The following is a 14,088-nucleotide window of genomic DNA, read 5'->3' as shown; positions in this document are numbered from 1 at the left end:
ACAGAACTTTAACACTTGAGTTCAGATGCCAAATTAGCTAGAAGACCATAGGATGAAATTTCGATCTAATTTGCAATTACATTTTTGTCATTTTTTGAAATTGAAAGTCTGCCAGTGTACTTGTTCTCTGAGGCTATAATCTATATAGGATTCTAAAATAGTTATACTCAAATGCACATGAAAATTTAACATTCTTCTAATTTTCAAAATGCAGTCCTATCTAGACTTACTAGCATTTTTAAAGTAATGAGTGACCATGAGGGGATTCTATTTTAGGAAACTCATTGGCCAGTACTATACCCACAATTAACACAAATATTACACATGCTGCTAAGAGGCCTTAGTATTAATTAGGCAGTTGCACAGAAGTACACCCTGCATCATAGTTGCCAGACTTCTAACAGATTTCTGTAGGGTGGTAGGCAATTCTAGTTCTTTTTTTGTTTGTTTTTCAACATGCTATAAATTATATAGCACAGGTAATATTTAGATTGATCACACTGTGCTGTTTTCTCATAAGCAGTGACTTCTATTTTGTTTTTTTGGGGGAGAGGTAATTAGAGTTTTTTTTTTAGTGGAGGTACTAGGGACTGAACCCAGGATCTCATGCATGTTAAACACGTGCTCTGCCACTGAGCTATATACCCCTACTTCCCCATCATAAGCAGTGACTTCTTGGAATAGCCACATAGAAAACAAAATAGTATCTGCAATGTTCTGCCTTTACATTATTACTATTATTATAAAATTTTCTTGATACACATTCTTAAATGTACATGTAAAACATCATGAGACCATTCTTTCCAATTAGAAGGCAACAAAAGAAACAGATTTTTAATGCTTAAAATTCTTCTGAAATCTACTAATGTTGTGCTTAAACTAATGTTCTTCCAGTAAGCTACATATTCATTCACTTACAATTTAAAAGAATGTCATAAAGTAATGGCTTTTCAAATCATTTTCCTGTAATTTTAATTAGCTATGCCTAAACTATCAACCTGAAAATCCAAATCAGGCACTGTGAAAAAATGTTAAATCTGAGGCACAGTGATATCTTTGAGTACAGATAACAAATGACCCAGAAACTCTGATTAGCAATCACTGATATCTCAGAGACCAAAATACTAAGTATGTAATAATGATCTTTACTCTAATTGGATTCCTTTCAAATCTTCCTGTTCAACAAAACCCAAAAACTATTACTGCAGTTCAGATCAGAAAAGGAACTATGGTGATTAACTGAAAACCTAAATAATTAAATTGCTCCCTAGGCAGTAAAAATGGTTTATCTTGTATAGTTAACTTGATTTTTTCCATTCAATAAAAGTGAAGTGAGGACCAATCCCAGGTTAGATGCTGGATATGCAACAGTGAAAAAGAGGAAGAAAAGTTAGCTCACAGCAAACATGCCAGGACTCGCAGTGCTAGTGTGCTGTGACAAAGCCAGGGGCCAGGGCGAGGGAGACCACAGCAAGAGGATTTCTAGAACCGTGCTGTCCAGGGAGGTAGCCACCAGCCCCATGTGCTGAATTTAAATTAACCTAAAAAAACCTAAAACTGCAGTCCTGGTCTCAACTAGGCACATTTCAAGTGGCACACAGCTACAACCTGGGGTAGCAGAGGTCACACTGGAAGATGCAGACACATCCCAGCAGGTTCTACTGACAGTGCCAGTGTAGAATACCAGTAATTGAGGGGCAGTGATAGCAAACGATAGATTTAATAGATCCAAACAATGATCTAAATTACCTGTTACTGATACTATCATATGGCAAAGGTTACAGGTCACTTTTTTGAGGATCTTGTGTGTGCGGGAGATTGAGCTCTGGGAAGGTTCTGAAGCGGCTGCACCGTTTGCTGGTGGCGTGCTAACCCCTGCCTGGCTGTGCTGCACCTGTAAGCCAGGGCACCACCGGCGCAGAGATACGCCAAGCCCTCCCGTCCAGGGCGCTTCCGCGCACACGCGTTCCTGCTGCTGGTGAGCTGTGAGTCCCACCTAATTCCACAGGCATTAGTCCTCAGAGCCTTTCACAGTCTTGCATGGGAGGTGGGGCGACACAGCCCGTTTTAAAGACGGGAAGACCCATAAGGTCACAGAGACTAAACAAAAAAGGCAGGTATGACTCTATAGCTGAACGTCCCCAAGTCTAAGGTTCTTTTCAACCATTTCTGTCAGTTTTCATTCCAATATGGACTTCACATACCCAAGCATAAACCCTGTTTATAATATTCAAGTTGATTTCGTCGAGATGATTTTTATATGAGGTCACAGAGAAGTAGCTACAGACTGGGTCTGGATCACAAACTTGTCTTAGCTCCTAAAATGTAACTCTGGATTAACTATCAACATTTTAAAAGAAAATTTACATTAAAAGCCCGATGTCAGCCTCCCACACTCCTGTCTGAACAATCACCGCGGCTGAGCAGCAAAGGCCCCTTTAAATGGGCGTATGCGACAGCTCATCAGTGACCCTGCCCACCCCACTGTCCCTCACAGTGACCCCGAGCATCAGCAGTGCCAAGTCTTTTGTTCTGTCCCGTCCATTTCATCCACAAATTGCTTACCTGGTCCTGATAGAAACTTGAGTTTGTGGTCTTCCATTTTATAGAATTTAATTATTTTATTAAGAAATTATTAATCAAAGGGGAGACAGATTCTACATCGATGAAATAAGAACTTTTTGGGGGACAGTATGAAATACGTCCAAGCTACGAAAATACATCCTTTTCCTTCCCCTGCATCACAGCACCATTCTGTGCTGCTTTCTTACGTGGTGTGGGGTCAGTAACAGAGACACTATCATGTGAATACTTAATTTTAGAAGTATTTACCACCATCACCCCCAAAATATTACCCACTCCAATCTAGTGCTTGATTTGGGGACAATGATTTGACATTTAATGAGCACGAACACCATGGTTCTCTATACAAATAACGCCCTTACTTCTTCCACGTACATAAAATTCAGTTTAGAAAAATCATGACATTTTCAACACACAAAAATAAGCACAAAAACATGAATGACCAATAAAGGAAAGTTCCAAATGTGATGCTACTGTCATCATTTAACATGAATATTTAGTTAAGATAAAAGTCATTTTAACATGGCAGGTGACTAGACACAACCCAGCACGTACTTGTAGCCGTCTCTAACGAAAGTGGCTGCAGGGGGCATGGGCAGTTGTTCGATTTTAGGAGGGATTGCCCACGAAGGCCGAAACAGACAGGCATCAGGAATCTTCAGAGGTAGCAGGCATTGGCTCGGCAACATCTTTAGTGGAGCAAACATGGAGGATCCCACGAAGGGTTGAAAAGTTGGAACTTTGTGCACATATGAAAAGTCCTGTGATGACAAAATGTAATTCAATATACCTCTTGTCCGATCAACAGAAAAATGCCAATGCCAAAATTTTAAACTAATCAAGACAATGTACCGAACATACCGAGTGGCCCACCTCATGATCTAGTTCAGAGAACTCTCAGTAAGTTATGTGTATATGGTGTACTGATAAAGACGCATATATCTGCCTGGAAACCACCCTGTCTCTGTATAATTAATATACTGGCAATTACCTTTATCTCCTCTGGCTTGGGACTTCCTAATCCGTCTTCCACTTCCATTTTGAATTCAGTGAGCTGTGCTGAAACCATGCTGACCATAGGGCTCTCCATCATGCCTAATGCTGTCACTGTCTCTGAACTGATTCCGTCTTTATAATTCATCACAGGAGAAAATGCAGGATGCTGTTCCAAAGAAGGAGGGGTGGGGAACATCCTTTGCAGGTCTGCAACTGCTAAAAAAAATAAAAATAAAAATAAAAAATTTCTTTTAACAGGCCCGACTTCTTTTAAAAAAAAAAAACACCCCAAAACCCCAGTTCATAGCCAGGTACCTGATTTGGCATCAGAAATAAGTTAACTGAATGGTTGGTCATATCAGTTACATAATAGAATATTAATAATGGAAGTCTCGAGAAGAAGGCCATCGGCAGAAAATTACTCTTTCTGGAACTTTATCACTATCTTCTTGATGCTTTATAATTTGGCTTCACATTAATTAAGTGAATAAAGTCCACATAAGATACTTTTTTTTTCTTTCAACAACTGATTTCCCTGGAAAAATCTAAGGAGATGAACTAAGTAGAAGCTGGAAGCAATTTGATGAAATAATCACTTTATTAAAATAAACTTCTATCCCTGCTTACAAGTATGTATGAAATATTTCAGAATTATGTAACAAATGCTACACAGAAGATTTTAATGGAAAACCCATTAGGCATTTTATATCACAGAAAACAAGAATTGTTCAGAGTCAGAATGCTGGTTTACATGTAGTAGGATTACTCAGCTAGTTTGATAAATCCACTATACTCACTGCTTTTTTGGGAAACAGTCCCATACTCTTTTCAAATTGATATTAAAACGAAACTTCATTGTTAGGATTAATAATCCTATCCAAAACCAGAAGACAATTTAGTGAAAATCAACTGAGGAAAAAAGGTATCTTTTAAGAAATACTCAGAATAGTGATTCTCAACCTTTAAAACAAACACTGTTACATACCTGAGGTTAACCATCATCAACAGGGCTCATTAAGGCACTAATTCTCACAGCAGGAACGGACAGAGTGAAATGCAAGCTGTGACTGTGATTAGGGAACCTGGCCACTAGGAGGTGTCCTGTACAGCAAATTTATTTAAACATTTGGAGCCCAAGTTTAAATCAGTGATTTGGAATCACATCCCTTGTCTCAATTTCCAACTATATTGCTCTTTCTAGCAACTTCAACATTTAAAAAGGTAAACAGTAACCACTAAATGGACTAAGATACGATTTCCAGCTCTGAATCAGAACTCAACAGAGTGCAAGTGCGTCCTGCTCTGACCAGGTCAGAGTAAGGCAAGGCCAAAAGGCAGCAGCAGCGGCCTGGGCTCACAGCCGGGCGCTCCCAGCACAGCGCTGCGGTGGGCGGGCCACTTCCTCCCTCAGGGCCTCAGTTCCTTCATCTAAAACGGAAGCCTTGACCAGGACGTGTGATTCCCACCAGGCTCTCTTTCTTTCCTTTGTTTACGGGGGGAGGGGAGAGCCTCTACCATACAGAGGCAGAGAGGTGAGAACCTCTTGGATTAGATGATTTTTTACCTTATATCCTAGTTAAACAATTACATAATCCAGAATACACTGCCCTCTCTTGGCCTCCGGTGTTTATCTGTAAAACAAGGGGAGGACAAGGCCAACAGACAGGGTTTCAGATCTAAACTTTCACTTCCAATAGAGAAGCTCCGCTTCTATTTATTTCCTATAATTGGATTCTGTGTAAGATGTCGTTAGTAAAAATGGTACCTGCTACTGCTAAGAAAAAGAAAAGAAAAGAAAAGAAAAGAAAGAAAAGAAAGAAAAGAAAAAGAAAACCTAAGCCCCCAAGTTGACCTTCAAGGCACCTTCTTGCTGTGACAGTATTGTACCATTAAGGAGCACAGAGCTAGGGATACAAGCCAAGCCAGAAACTACCACAGAACTACTGGACGTACTACGTAACTGGTACGTCCCGAGGCTGAAAAACAGGTCTTCAGATGTAGCAGCAACTAGATCAGTAAGTTTTCTTCAAAACAAGCTTAAAGACTTCAATATAGTTAGCTTACACTTGAAATACACTCATCACCTTTAACTTTTATAGTCCCTGTTCCTTTTTCCAAGCCAAAGAGCAGCTACTGGTCAATTTTAATATAAAATTAATTTTAAGTGGAGCATTTTAAACTGTAAGTCTGCTTCATAGGATCGGCAAACTCATATCACACTATAGATCTTAACTAACAAAGTAGGTATTTGGAAAATAATGAAACTACATAAATTCACTTTGAATTAACATGATAGTGAACGTAGACTAGCTTTTCCTTCACTTAAGTATTCTGGCTCTGGTACAAAACTTTGCCCTAAAATTAGTTTATTAAATTAGTCTTTAAATTTTCTCTAAGAAATGAAATAAAGGGATTTTTCCACTTAGGGATACTCAACTTTTTTGATGCTACATAACAGTGTTACATTATCTGAGGTTTCAAAGCTTCAGCCACCTTGATCATTTTTATCAAAGGTAAAAGATAACAAAAAAAGTATGGATAAAATGAGATTCCACCTGCCAGAGATTCACATTAAAAAGTGGTCTTCACCATTCTATTATCAGGTATTCTTCAGGAGTTAACCTCTCTAGCTTTAATTCCTTCATCTGCAAAATGGGAATAATATCTACCTCACATTGTTTTGGTGCATGTTAAATGACATAATGTATGCACAGAAGTGAACACTTTGCCAAGTACACCTAAACACTCAGAAACTGATGAGAGTCAGCAATAACCGGGCCTCCCTCCCAATGCTAGTTAGATTAGAAAAAGATGGAAATGCTGTTAAGTCACAGGGAATTTCTGAAAAGAGATGACCCTAAAGAAATTGTGAGGGAAAAAAACCTGGGAACTGGACTCAAAGTGGGCAAGGCAGAAAGAAAACAGAAACCCACAGAAACATCCCGGTCCTCCAGAAAGTAGACTGTTCCACTTACTTGCACCCTGCCTATTCTCAGGACCCACTACACCTGCGCAGGAACTCACCATTAAGGACACTGTTTCCCACCCTGTACTTCAAGTATTTATGCACAACGCTTCCAACAGAAGCATCATCACTTTCTCAGTCAACTTCTTGGTTTTCTTCCCCCCCCAGAGCACCTAGCAAAGTCCCTGACAAACGGTATGTTTTCTTGTAGAATAAAATGAAGCCAACTCAAGAGTCCAACTCATTCATTTTGCCTCCTCAAAGACTCATACTTCAACTGAACATGCTTTTCAAAGACAAAAATTCATAATCAGCTGATTAATAATAAAACCTAAGAGAAACACTTGTGTTTTTATCAATATAACACAATATGCCCTTAACACAGTCTTAATGCTGAATTAAACCTCACTGTTATTGTGTGTTGTGGTCTCCATTATTACATTCACAAATGAGTAATTACGGACCTGTGCCATCCAACACAGCATCCCCTAGCCATATGTGGCTGTGGAGCATTCAAAACAGGGCTCATCCAACCTGAGGTGTGCTGCGTGTATACAATATACCCTACATTCCAAACAGTTGGTACGAAAAAGGAATGTAAAGTATGTCAATATTTTTATACTGCCTACGTATAAAAATGACAATGTTTTGGATACACTGAGTTAACTAAAGTATATTCTTATAATTAATTTCACATGGTTCTTTTTACTTTCTTAAACTGTTAGAAAACTTAAAATTACTTATGTGGCTCTCAGTGGTGGCTCACCTTGCACCCCCGTTGGATGGTGCTACTCCAGACATGGAATGTTTATGTCTGTCAGTCCACTTCAGCGTACACTAAGCTACTGCAGAGATGAGAGCTTCCTGCCATGCTACTTTCATTGTCATGTCTTGGGAGGAAATATTACGTATACGTCCCCATACACACATTTATACACACATACTTAGACACGTTAAAAAGATCCTCTTGAATCCTGTGTATCTGTATTTTCCTCATGTTAATATTTTTGCTGTATTTCAGATTCATTAATTCATATAACCTGTACTTTATAACAAAATTTTGAGTAGCTTCTTTTTGAAAAAATTCCTTTCTGAATAAAATGAGAGAAAGAAGAGAGCACACCATATACTTTACTAGGCAATGACATTAACTAGCAGGATGGCTTCTGAGTGAATAATCTTGGACAAGTTATCAGGACATTCTAACACTTAACATCACTATGTATCACTTAATGTCAAAAAAAAAAAAAAAAAAGCAGGAGTAACTGGTTCAATACAAGGCGAAAATTTATTCATCTGACCTATTCCAAATGACTCTACTTTAATAATGTTTCTTTTAATCTGTGAGTTTCATGTTTGTAAAATTCTGCAGTGCAGAGTAATAAAAAAAGAAAAATGTTTAATTAAAAAAACCACAGAAACTGGCTGGCTATCATTATTCATTTTCATACATGTCATGCTTGAGAAAGCTTTGCATATTTTAAAAAGCTATGGATCCACTAAAGCTGTCAAAATCCAATCTCTGTATACTTCACACTTCTACATTTGAGTAAATCAGTACTACATTTATAGGTTCATAAAACTTTTTGACTCATCCCTATGACATGGTGGTTTTTCCCCTCAATTTGTTCTCATTACCAGCTGAAGTTAATGAGAAGGTATTAAAGAATGATTTGCAATGGAATTATGTTTCTGCTTCAGAGTATCCATATAAGCTACTCTGACTTTCTTTTCTCTTGTAGAATAATGTTTCTTAGGGTAAAGAATAACTAGAAAAAAAAAGTTTCTCCTCTTATCTGCATACATAGTAAAAACTTGTTGCTTTTTTAAGGAAACATAAAAACTTCAGAATGAATTGGAAAAAGGACCATAGAAAACAAATATTCATTATCCTGTGTGAATTAAATTTATGAAAATTGAAACATTTTACACAAGCTCTTACAGCTTTAATATCGCTCTGAAAAACCCCTGTGCAGCATGTATCCTACTAGGAAAGGGTTATTTGGGAAAAAAAAACCTAAAGCATGTTTTTCCACATTTTAAACCATAAAAATTAATTCTTATTTTGAAAAGGAATTCAAATTTAAATGGTCTCTTAGCTGCCTGCCACCTTAGGAACACTAATTTATATAAGTTTTAATTCATAGTTGGTATTCTGTTAAAAAGATTAAAAAAAAAAAAAAAGGAGGGGAATCTCAGTTAAGGCACCACTGAGTATGAGAACATTATATATTAGCTGTAAGTACTGAGCCGAAGCTCAATCTCCCTTTCTTACTTGGTGGGTAAGGAACAGCAGCTCTTCCATCCTTCCCAAGAGGTCGGTCTTCTGTCCCAACCGTAGGCATTTTTGACGAGCGCAGTGCAGGCGACACAGCCTAAGAACAGATTATTATTATTAACACAGAAGAACGCATTTGCATGCAAGTAGGGCAGCAGGCAAGTATGTCTTAGAGTGTATGCCTATTGGTATTTTAAAATAAAGATGCTTCCTTAGTGTTCGCCAGGTGAACTTCTAGAAACACCAGCAGACAGTGACATCAAAGAGACAGTTACAACCTTATTAAGTATGAGAAACTGAGTGACTGAGTCTTTTCAGGGATCTGGTGAGGGCAGACTGTGCCATCAAAGCAGAGCTGGCAGATCCTCCTTCCTTCCCAGGTCATTAGGGAAGCAGTTTTAGGGACACAATAATTACATTAGGGTGGTGCCTCCGAGTAGTAATTGGCTATCAGTCTGGTTTTCCTTCTGTTTGGAAGCAGGCAGCTAAAAGAGATGACCTCAAGTCCTCTCAAGCTAAATATTCTTTTATTTTTCACCACATATATATATGTACATATGTATGTATCTCCTAATTTTATTTCTAAAGTTACTGTTTATCTGCATAAAAAAAACCAAAACCTTGTCTCACACAGGAAAGCTTTTTTCTTTGACTTACTATTCAAAACAAATTAAGACTCTTAATAGGCAAGATTATCTTTAAGAGCGCAAATGAACTGGTGGCAAAACAAAATAAAGTGGAAAAAAAAAGATTCTCAGAAATAGAAAGCCCTTTATTTATGCATAATTATTCAATGTCATAGATCTGAGATGTAAAATTAAATTTAAAGACTTGTGAGATGAACGCTTGGACAACAGCCTCCCAATGCCAGTCACTAATAAGATGAATTAGCAAAATGACCCTACGGTAAACTGCTCCTTTGATTAAATGTCAGACTAGAAATCAGAGTAAAGTAGAAACAATCATTTCAGAGAAATGAAAATTAGATTAAAAATGTCCAATTCTCCCTGGCACAGTAACATTACTAAGAACATATTAAAAAAAAAAAAAGTAAACATTTCTTCTCTTAGTCCACCAGTAATTCACAGCTCACACAGAGAGTAAGCAGAATGACTCAGAGGCTAGACAGCAACCACTAGGGATGACGGCTGTGAACCGTAACTTGCTTTTTCCTTTTCTCACATCTCTACTTCTTTTTGACTCCTTTACCGTCTTCCCACCATCACCAAAGCATCTAAACTACCCTCAAGATCATTAAAACCAATCCTAGGTGATGCATGGCTTTATGGAGACAGTCAAGTTCAAAAAGGATCTCCAGTGCAAATAGTACTCCTGCTTTGTGTGTATCAGACTGATGGGAAACGGCACTCACTTCTACCAGGTCCGTTCCACACTCGCCAGCCTTCAGACGAACACGTGACCAGTGGAGTTTGAAGTTCAAAGCCTTAAGGATGGCCCAGACCCTTCCTAGCCCCATCAATCTTTACTGTTTAGGAAACAGATGCATGGTTTGCTCACTGTCCCTCAAAGCCCATCTAGTTCATTCTTGTTGCTTAACCAAGGCTCATTCCAAGCTCAAACTAACATCCCATCCCTGCGTCTCACTGATCCAGTCTTTCCACATTTAATGTCAGTTCCATTCTTCAAGGCCATTATGATCGCCTCATCTTCTAAGAAATTATAATACTAATGGTGTACAGTATCTGTTAATCAGTTACATTTTATTTAAAATGATAATGAGTTTTAGACGTCTGATTCCTACCTAACTTTCAAGCTATTACTTAAACACTGCTTGCTTGTCACTCTGTCCTAGGTGCAGTGCACCGTCTTTAGAGTCAGGTCAATTAGAGCACTTGCAGGAGGAAGTATACTGCAACAGTGATACCCATCTGCCCATTTAAGTGATTTTTCGTTTGTGTAGCTATGGCAGACTCACCCCAAGTTCGTCATCATCAGAATTATCAAAGATGTTGTCTAAGTCATGAAGGGAAGGTGCCAAATCTGTCACTTGAGTAAGGCTACTGGAGCCAGCTCTGCCAGCAGCATTATCCTGCCGGACATCTGTGGGGAAGGAGGCAAAAGGCACAGAATGAGCAACTTGGTCAAGAGAGAAGGAGTGAGGAGAGGACACAGATCTTTATGAGCAAGCCCTGCCTGTGAATTGTTTCCCTATGTTTTCAGTTAAATTTAGAGACAATTATTGCCAAATATGTTTATCAGTTTTGAAAGGAACTGAAAAACAGACTATGAAAAATATATTAAAGATGAGATCAAATTATTGCTATCACAATAAGAAAATAATTTTAAATAGAGAGGCATCTCCCTTGCATTTTATTTTAGCAACAATCCAAGTGAGGCAAATAATCATGGTACACACCTGTTTTAGTAGAACTGAAAAGGGACATGGCATTTTTCCCTTCAGGCACCGGCGTGGAATGACCTGGTGTAGTGACATCCTTGGTACCAAATCCATCCTCTGACTGTATAATAAATTCAGCCAAACAAAACACATGAACACCAACCCAAAGTGTGGAATATGAGGGAGAACACAAAGAATTAGAGGGTAGAATGGAACTTGTTATGAGCACAAGTATGATAAACCATGGTCTATGCAACCAAAGGAAATAAAAGATATGTCCTTTCCCCTGAATTTAAACTGAACCAAATACTACCACACTTTCCCTTTAATCTGAGTCAGTCAGGGTTTCGTGCCTAAACAGTACTGGTGGTGTTTGATTACAGGCCTGTAATGTGTTAAAAGCTGCCTTTAATATAACATTTTGGATGGTGAACTATGGTTCAAGATTTCTGGGTCTAGACAGAACTTTGTAAAGGAATCTGAGAAGCATTCTCCTAAACTATACTAGCCTCTTGCAACTGTCTTATTTCCTCTATTCTTAAGAATACCTCTTTAAATGGCCCAGTATTTTAGAATGTTTTAAAATTTAAAGCTAAAGACAGCAGACACCCCCAGTACTCATTTTTATGACAATGAAACTAGTAAAATTAATACTGACACAGTCTTGGAGTAGGGCTGACATTAATTCGGAGAGATATATAGGTAAAGCGCTTGGCAAAGTAAACACAGTGAGCGCTCAGTAAACACTAGATATAGTTACCAACATTTTTTCTTTACATTTTGGGCATTTTGGAATAATAATTTAAAAAGAAGTAAGTAGGGAGCATAGGCCAACAAGAATTAGCATATGAGAGGAAACATGCACTGTACAAGCTATAGCCTGGAAAATATGAGGCTTCGCTTATGTTCAGCTGACTTTTAAACAAAGGTGAGCCATGACATAAAAAGGAACAATACGCTGTTCGATACAATAGTACCAAGAGCATGAATATGGGGACAGAGCAATCAGGCAAGACTATCTCAAACAATCTGCCTCCAAGTCTTCCCACGTGTGTTGTACTGACACAGACTGAAACCCACACCAGGCTGGACTCCATCTATGTTTAATGGTACCTTATTCTTTTTCAGGGAATCTTTCTCTGTCCCTTGTTTGCATTTCTTGTTTGCTGTAAAGATGTATTTTATGTCACCGTCCTCAAAGGTATATGGGTCATTGACTTCGCCCAAACTGTCTCCAGGTTGTTGTGATAGAGGCATCGTCGGATCGAGGAAGTGGAGTGGCTGCATCTGGGGCTGCTTGTCTTGCCAGATTTTAAACCGTTTGTTAGGTTGTGCTAAGAGTCTGAAAGGGAAAATAAATGACAATTTAAGCAAGATAAAGTAAAAAGGTTACACTTTTAAAAAAGCAACATTTACAATTTAAAGCACTTGTAAAGCTTAAACTAAACATTAACAAAAAACCCTGAAAATTCACCTACAAGTGAATTTTAGAGATTATAGTCACAATTAAATAAAACTTAGTAGATTCTGTCAAGAACATAGGCTTTTGTCTCTGATTCCATGGATTCCACTTTAGAGCACAGATGGACTCTGAAGACAAACTGTCCAAGTTCAAATTCCATCTGTGTCATTTACTAACTGCATGACCCTAGTTTCTTTCTCAGCTATGAAATTAAGGTAGTAATGCAGTTGTGGTAAAGATTAAATGAGATAATCTATGTAAACTGTTTAGAATAATGGATAGATCAGAAAGCACTCTGAAACCTTTATATGCCAGCATTTAAATAATGACATGTGTTAAACCTCATGACAAAGCACTTGACTTTTAAACATTTTCCAAATGTAGAGTCTAGAATGGTGAACAAAAGCCTCTTTCATTTTGGATCTGAAGTTGTAGCAGGGACAAAAGACAAGGGAAGCCCCTGACCCTTGGGAACCTACAACCCTGGCCTCCCGGTGGGCGATCAGGTGGATGGTGCAGAGAGTCGCCTTACCTTTGCAATGCAGTGCTCTCTGAGTTTACCTCCATTTTGGCATCACATCTCTCACCCTGGAGCTCTGGAGGCCGGAACTCAGCATCGTCAATGGATGGGAGATGGTAACTATGCCACCACTTCTCTGATGACTCGGGGTTTGAGGGCCTAATCCCACAATATAAGGCGGTCTCACTGACCTCTGCCATCAGAGGCAGTCTTTGGCCTACGAGGACAGTTCTGTCGTCCAGGCTAGACAACTGCTGGAGTTCTAGCCCGTTTCCATAGAGGGCTGGGTTCACAGGGACAGATGGTGGGTCCAGACTCTCTGTTTCCTGACCTCGTGGCTGAGGGCTGAGTGTTGGCGGCAGAGGGGAAATAGGGGAATGAGGTGAATCCATAGGATTCAGATTCATTTGCTTGCTTGTATTTCTGGAAGGCACAGCCATTTGCTTATCATACTTCCTACTGCTAGACACCTCTAAGGAGGAGTCTATCCCTGCCAACCCCAGCTTCTGCCCTGGTGTGTCTTGTTCCATGCATAACTCTTCGGCCACAGAGGGCCTGTGGTGAAATGGTATCAAGGGTCTCTTTTGCAACTTGTCTCCTTTCTCTTGTCTTTCTGTCGTTTTGTGCTTAGAAGAAGCAGGAGGTGGTAAAGATGAAGATGATGATGGTCCTGCACTGAACCCTGGTTGTGATACTGTGGGAGGTCGACTGGGTCCTACTGCACAACGTTTTAAAAGTTTATGCCTGAAATAAGAATTCAAATAAGTCAGTAAATAACTCAGATGAAAATAACCTCATTTTTCTATTACCAAAGAGATGCCTCTGACAAGGTTATGTCTTTTAAAGTACACATTATGTGTGTTAATACATCAAAATGGACTCCAGGTGTTAAATACATACATCATGACAAAAAATTGCAACACAC

At 38.9% G+C, this 14,088-nt stretch overlaps 1 protein-coding gene across 1 annotated transcript in view; it reads right to left on the bottom strand.

Annotated features, from left to right (window-relative positions):
* MED13L (mediator complex subunit 13L) overlaps positions 1-14,088 on the bottom strand; it is a 254,112-nt gene that overhangs the window by 29,744 nt on the left and 210,280 nt on the right. Inside the window, 7 exon segments of the mRNA XM_032471688.1 lie at positions 3,139-3,344; positions 3,575-3,795; positions 8,820-8,919; positions 10,759-10,883; positions 11,200-11,302; positions 12,295-12,523; positions 13,176-13,907. Of these exon segments, the coding sequence (XP_032327579.1) occupies positions 3,139-3,344; positions 3,575-3,795; positions 8,820-8,919; positions 10,759-10,883; positions 11,200-11,302; positions 12,295-12,523; positions 13,176-13,907 (1,716 nt within the window).

Source organism: Camelus ferus, chromosome 32, assembly GCF_009834535.1.
Source record: "Camelus ferus isolate YT-003-E chromosome 32, BCGSAC_Cfer_1.0, whole genome shotgun sequence".
Lineage (NCBI taxonomy): Eukaryota > Metazoa > Chordata > Mammalia > Artiodactyla > Camelidae > Camelus > Camelus ferus.
This window is presented reverse-complemented; position numbering and strand designations above follow the sequence as displayed.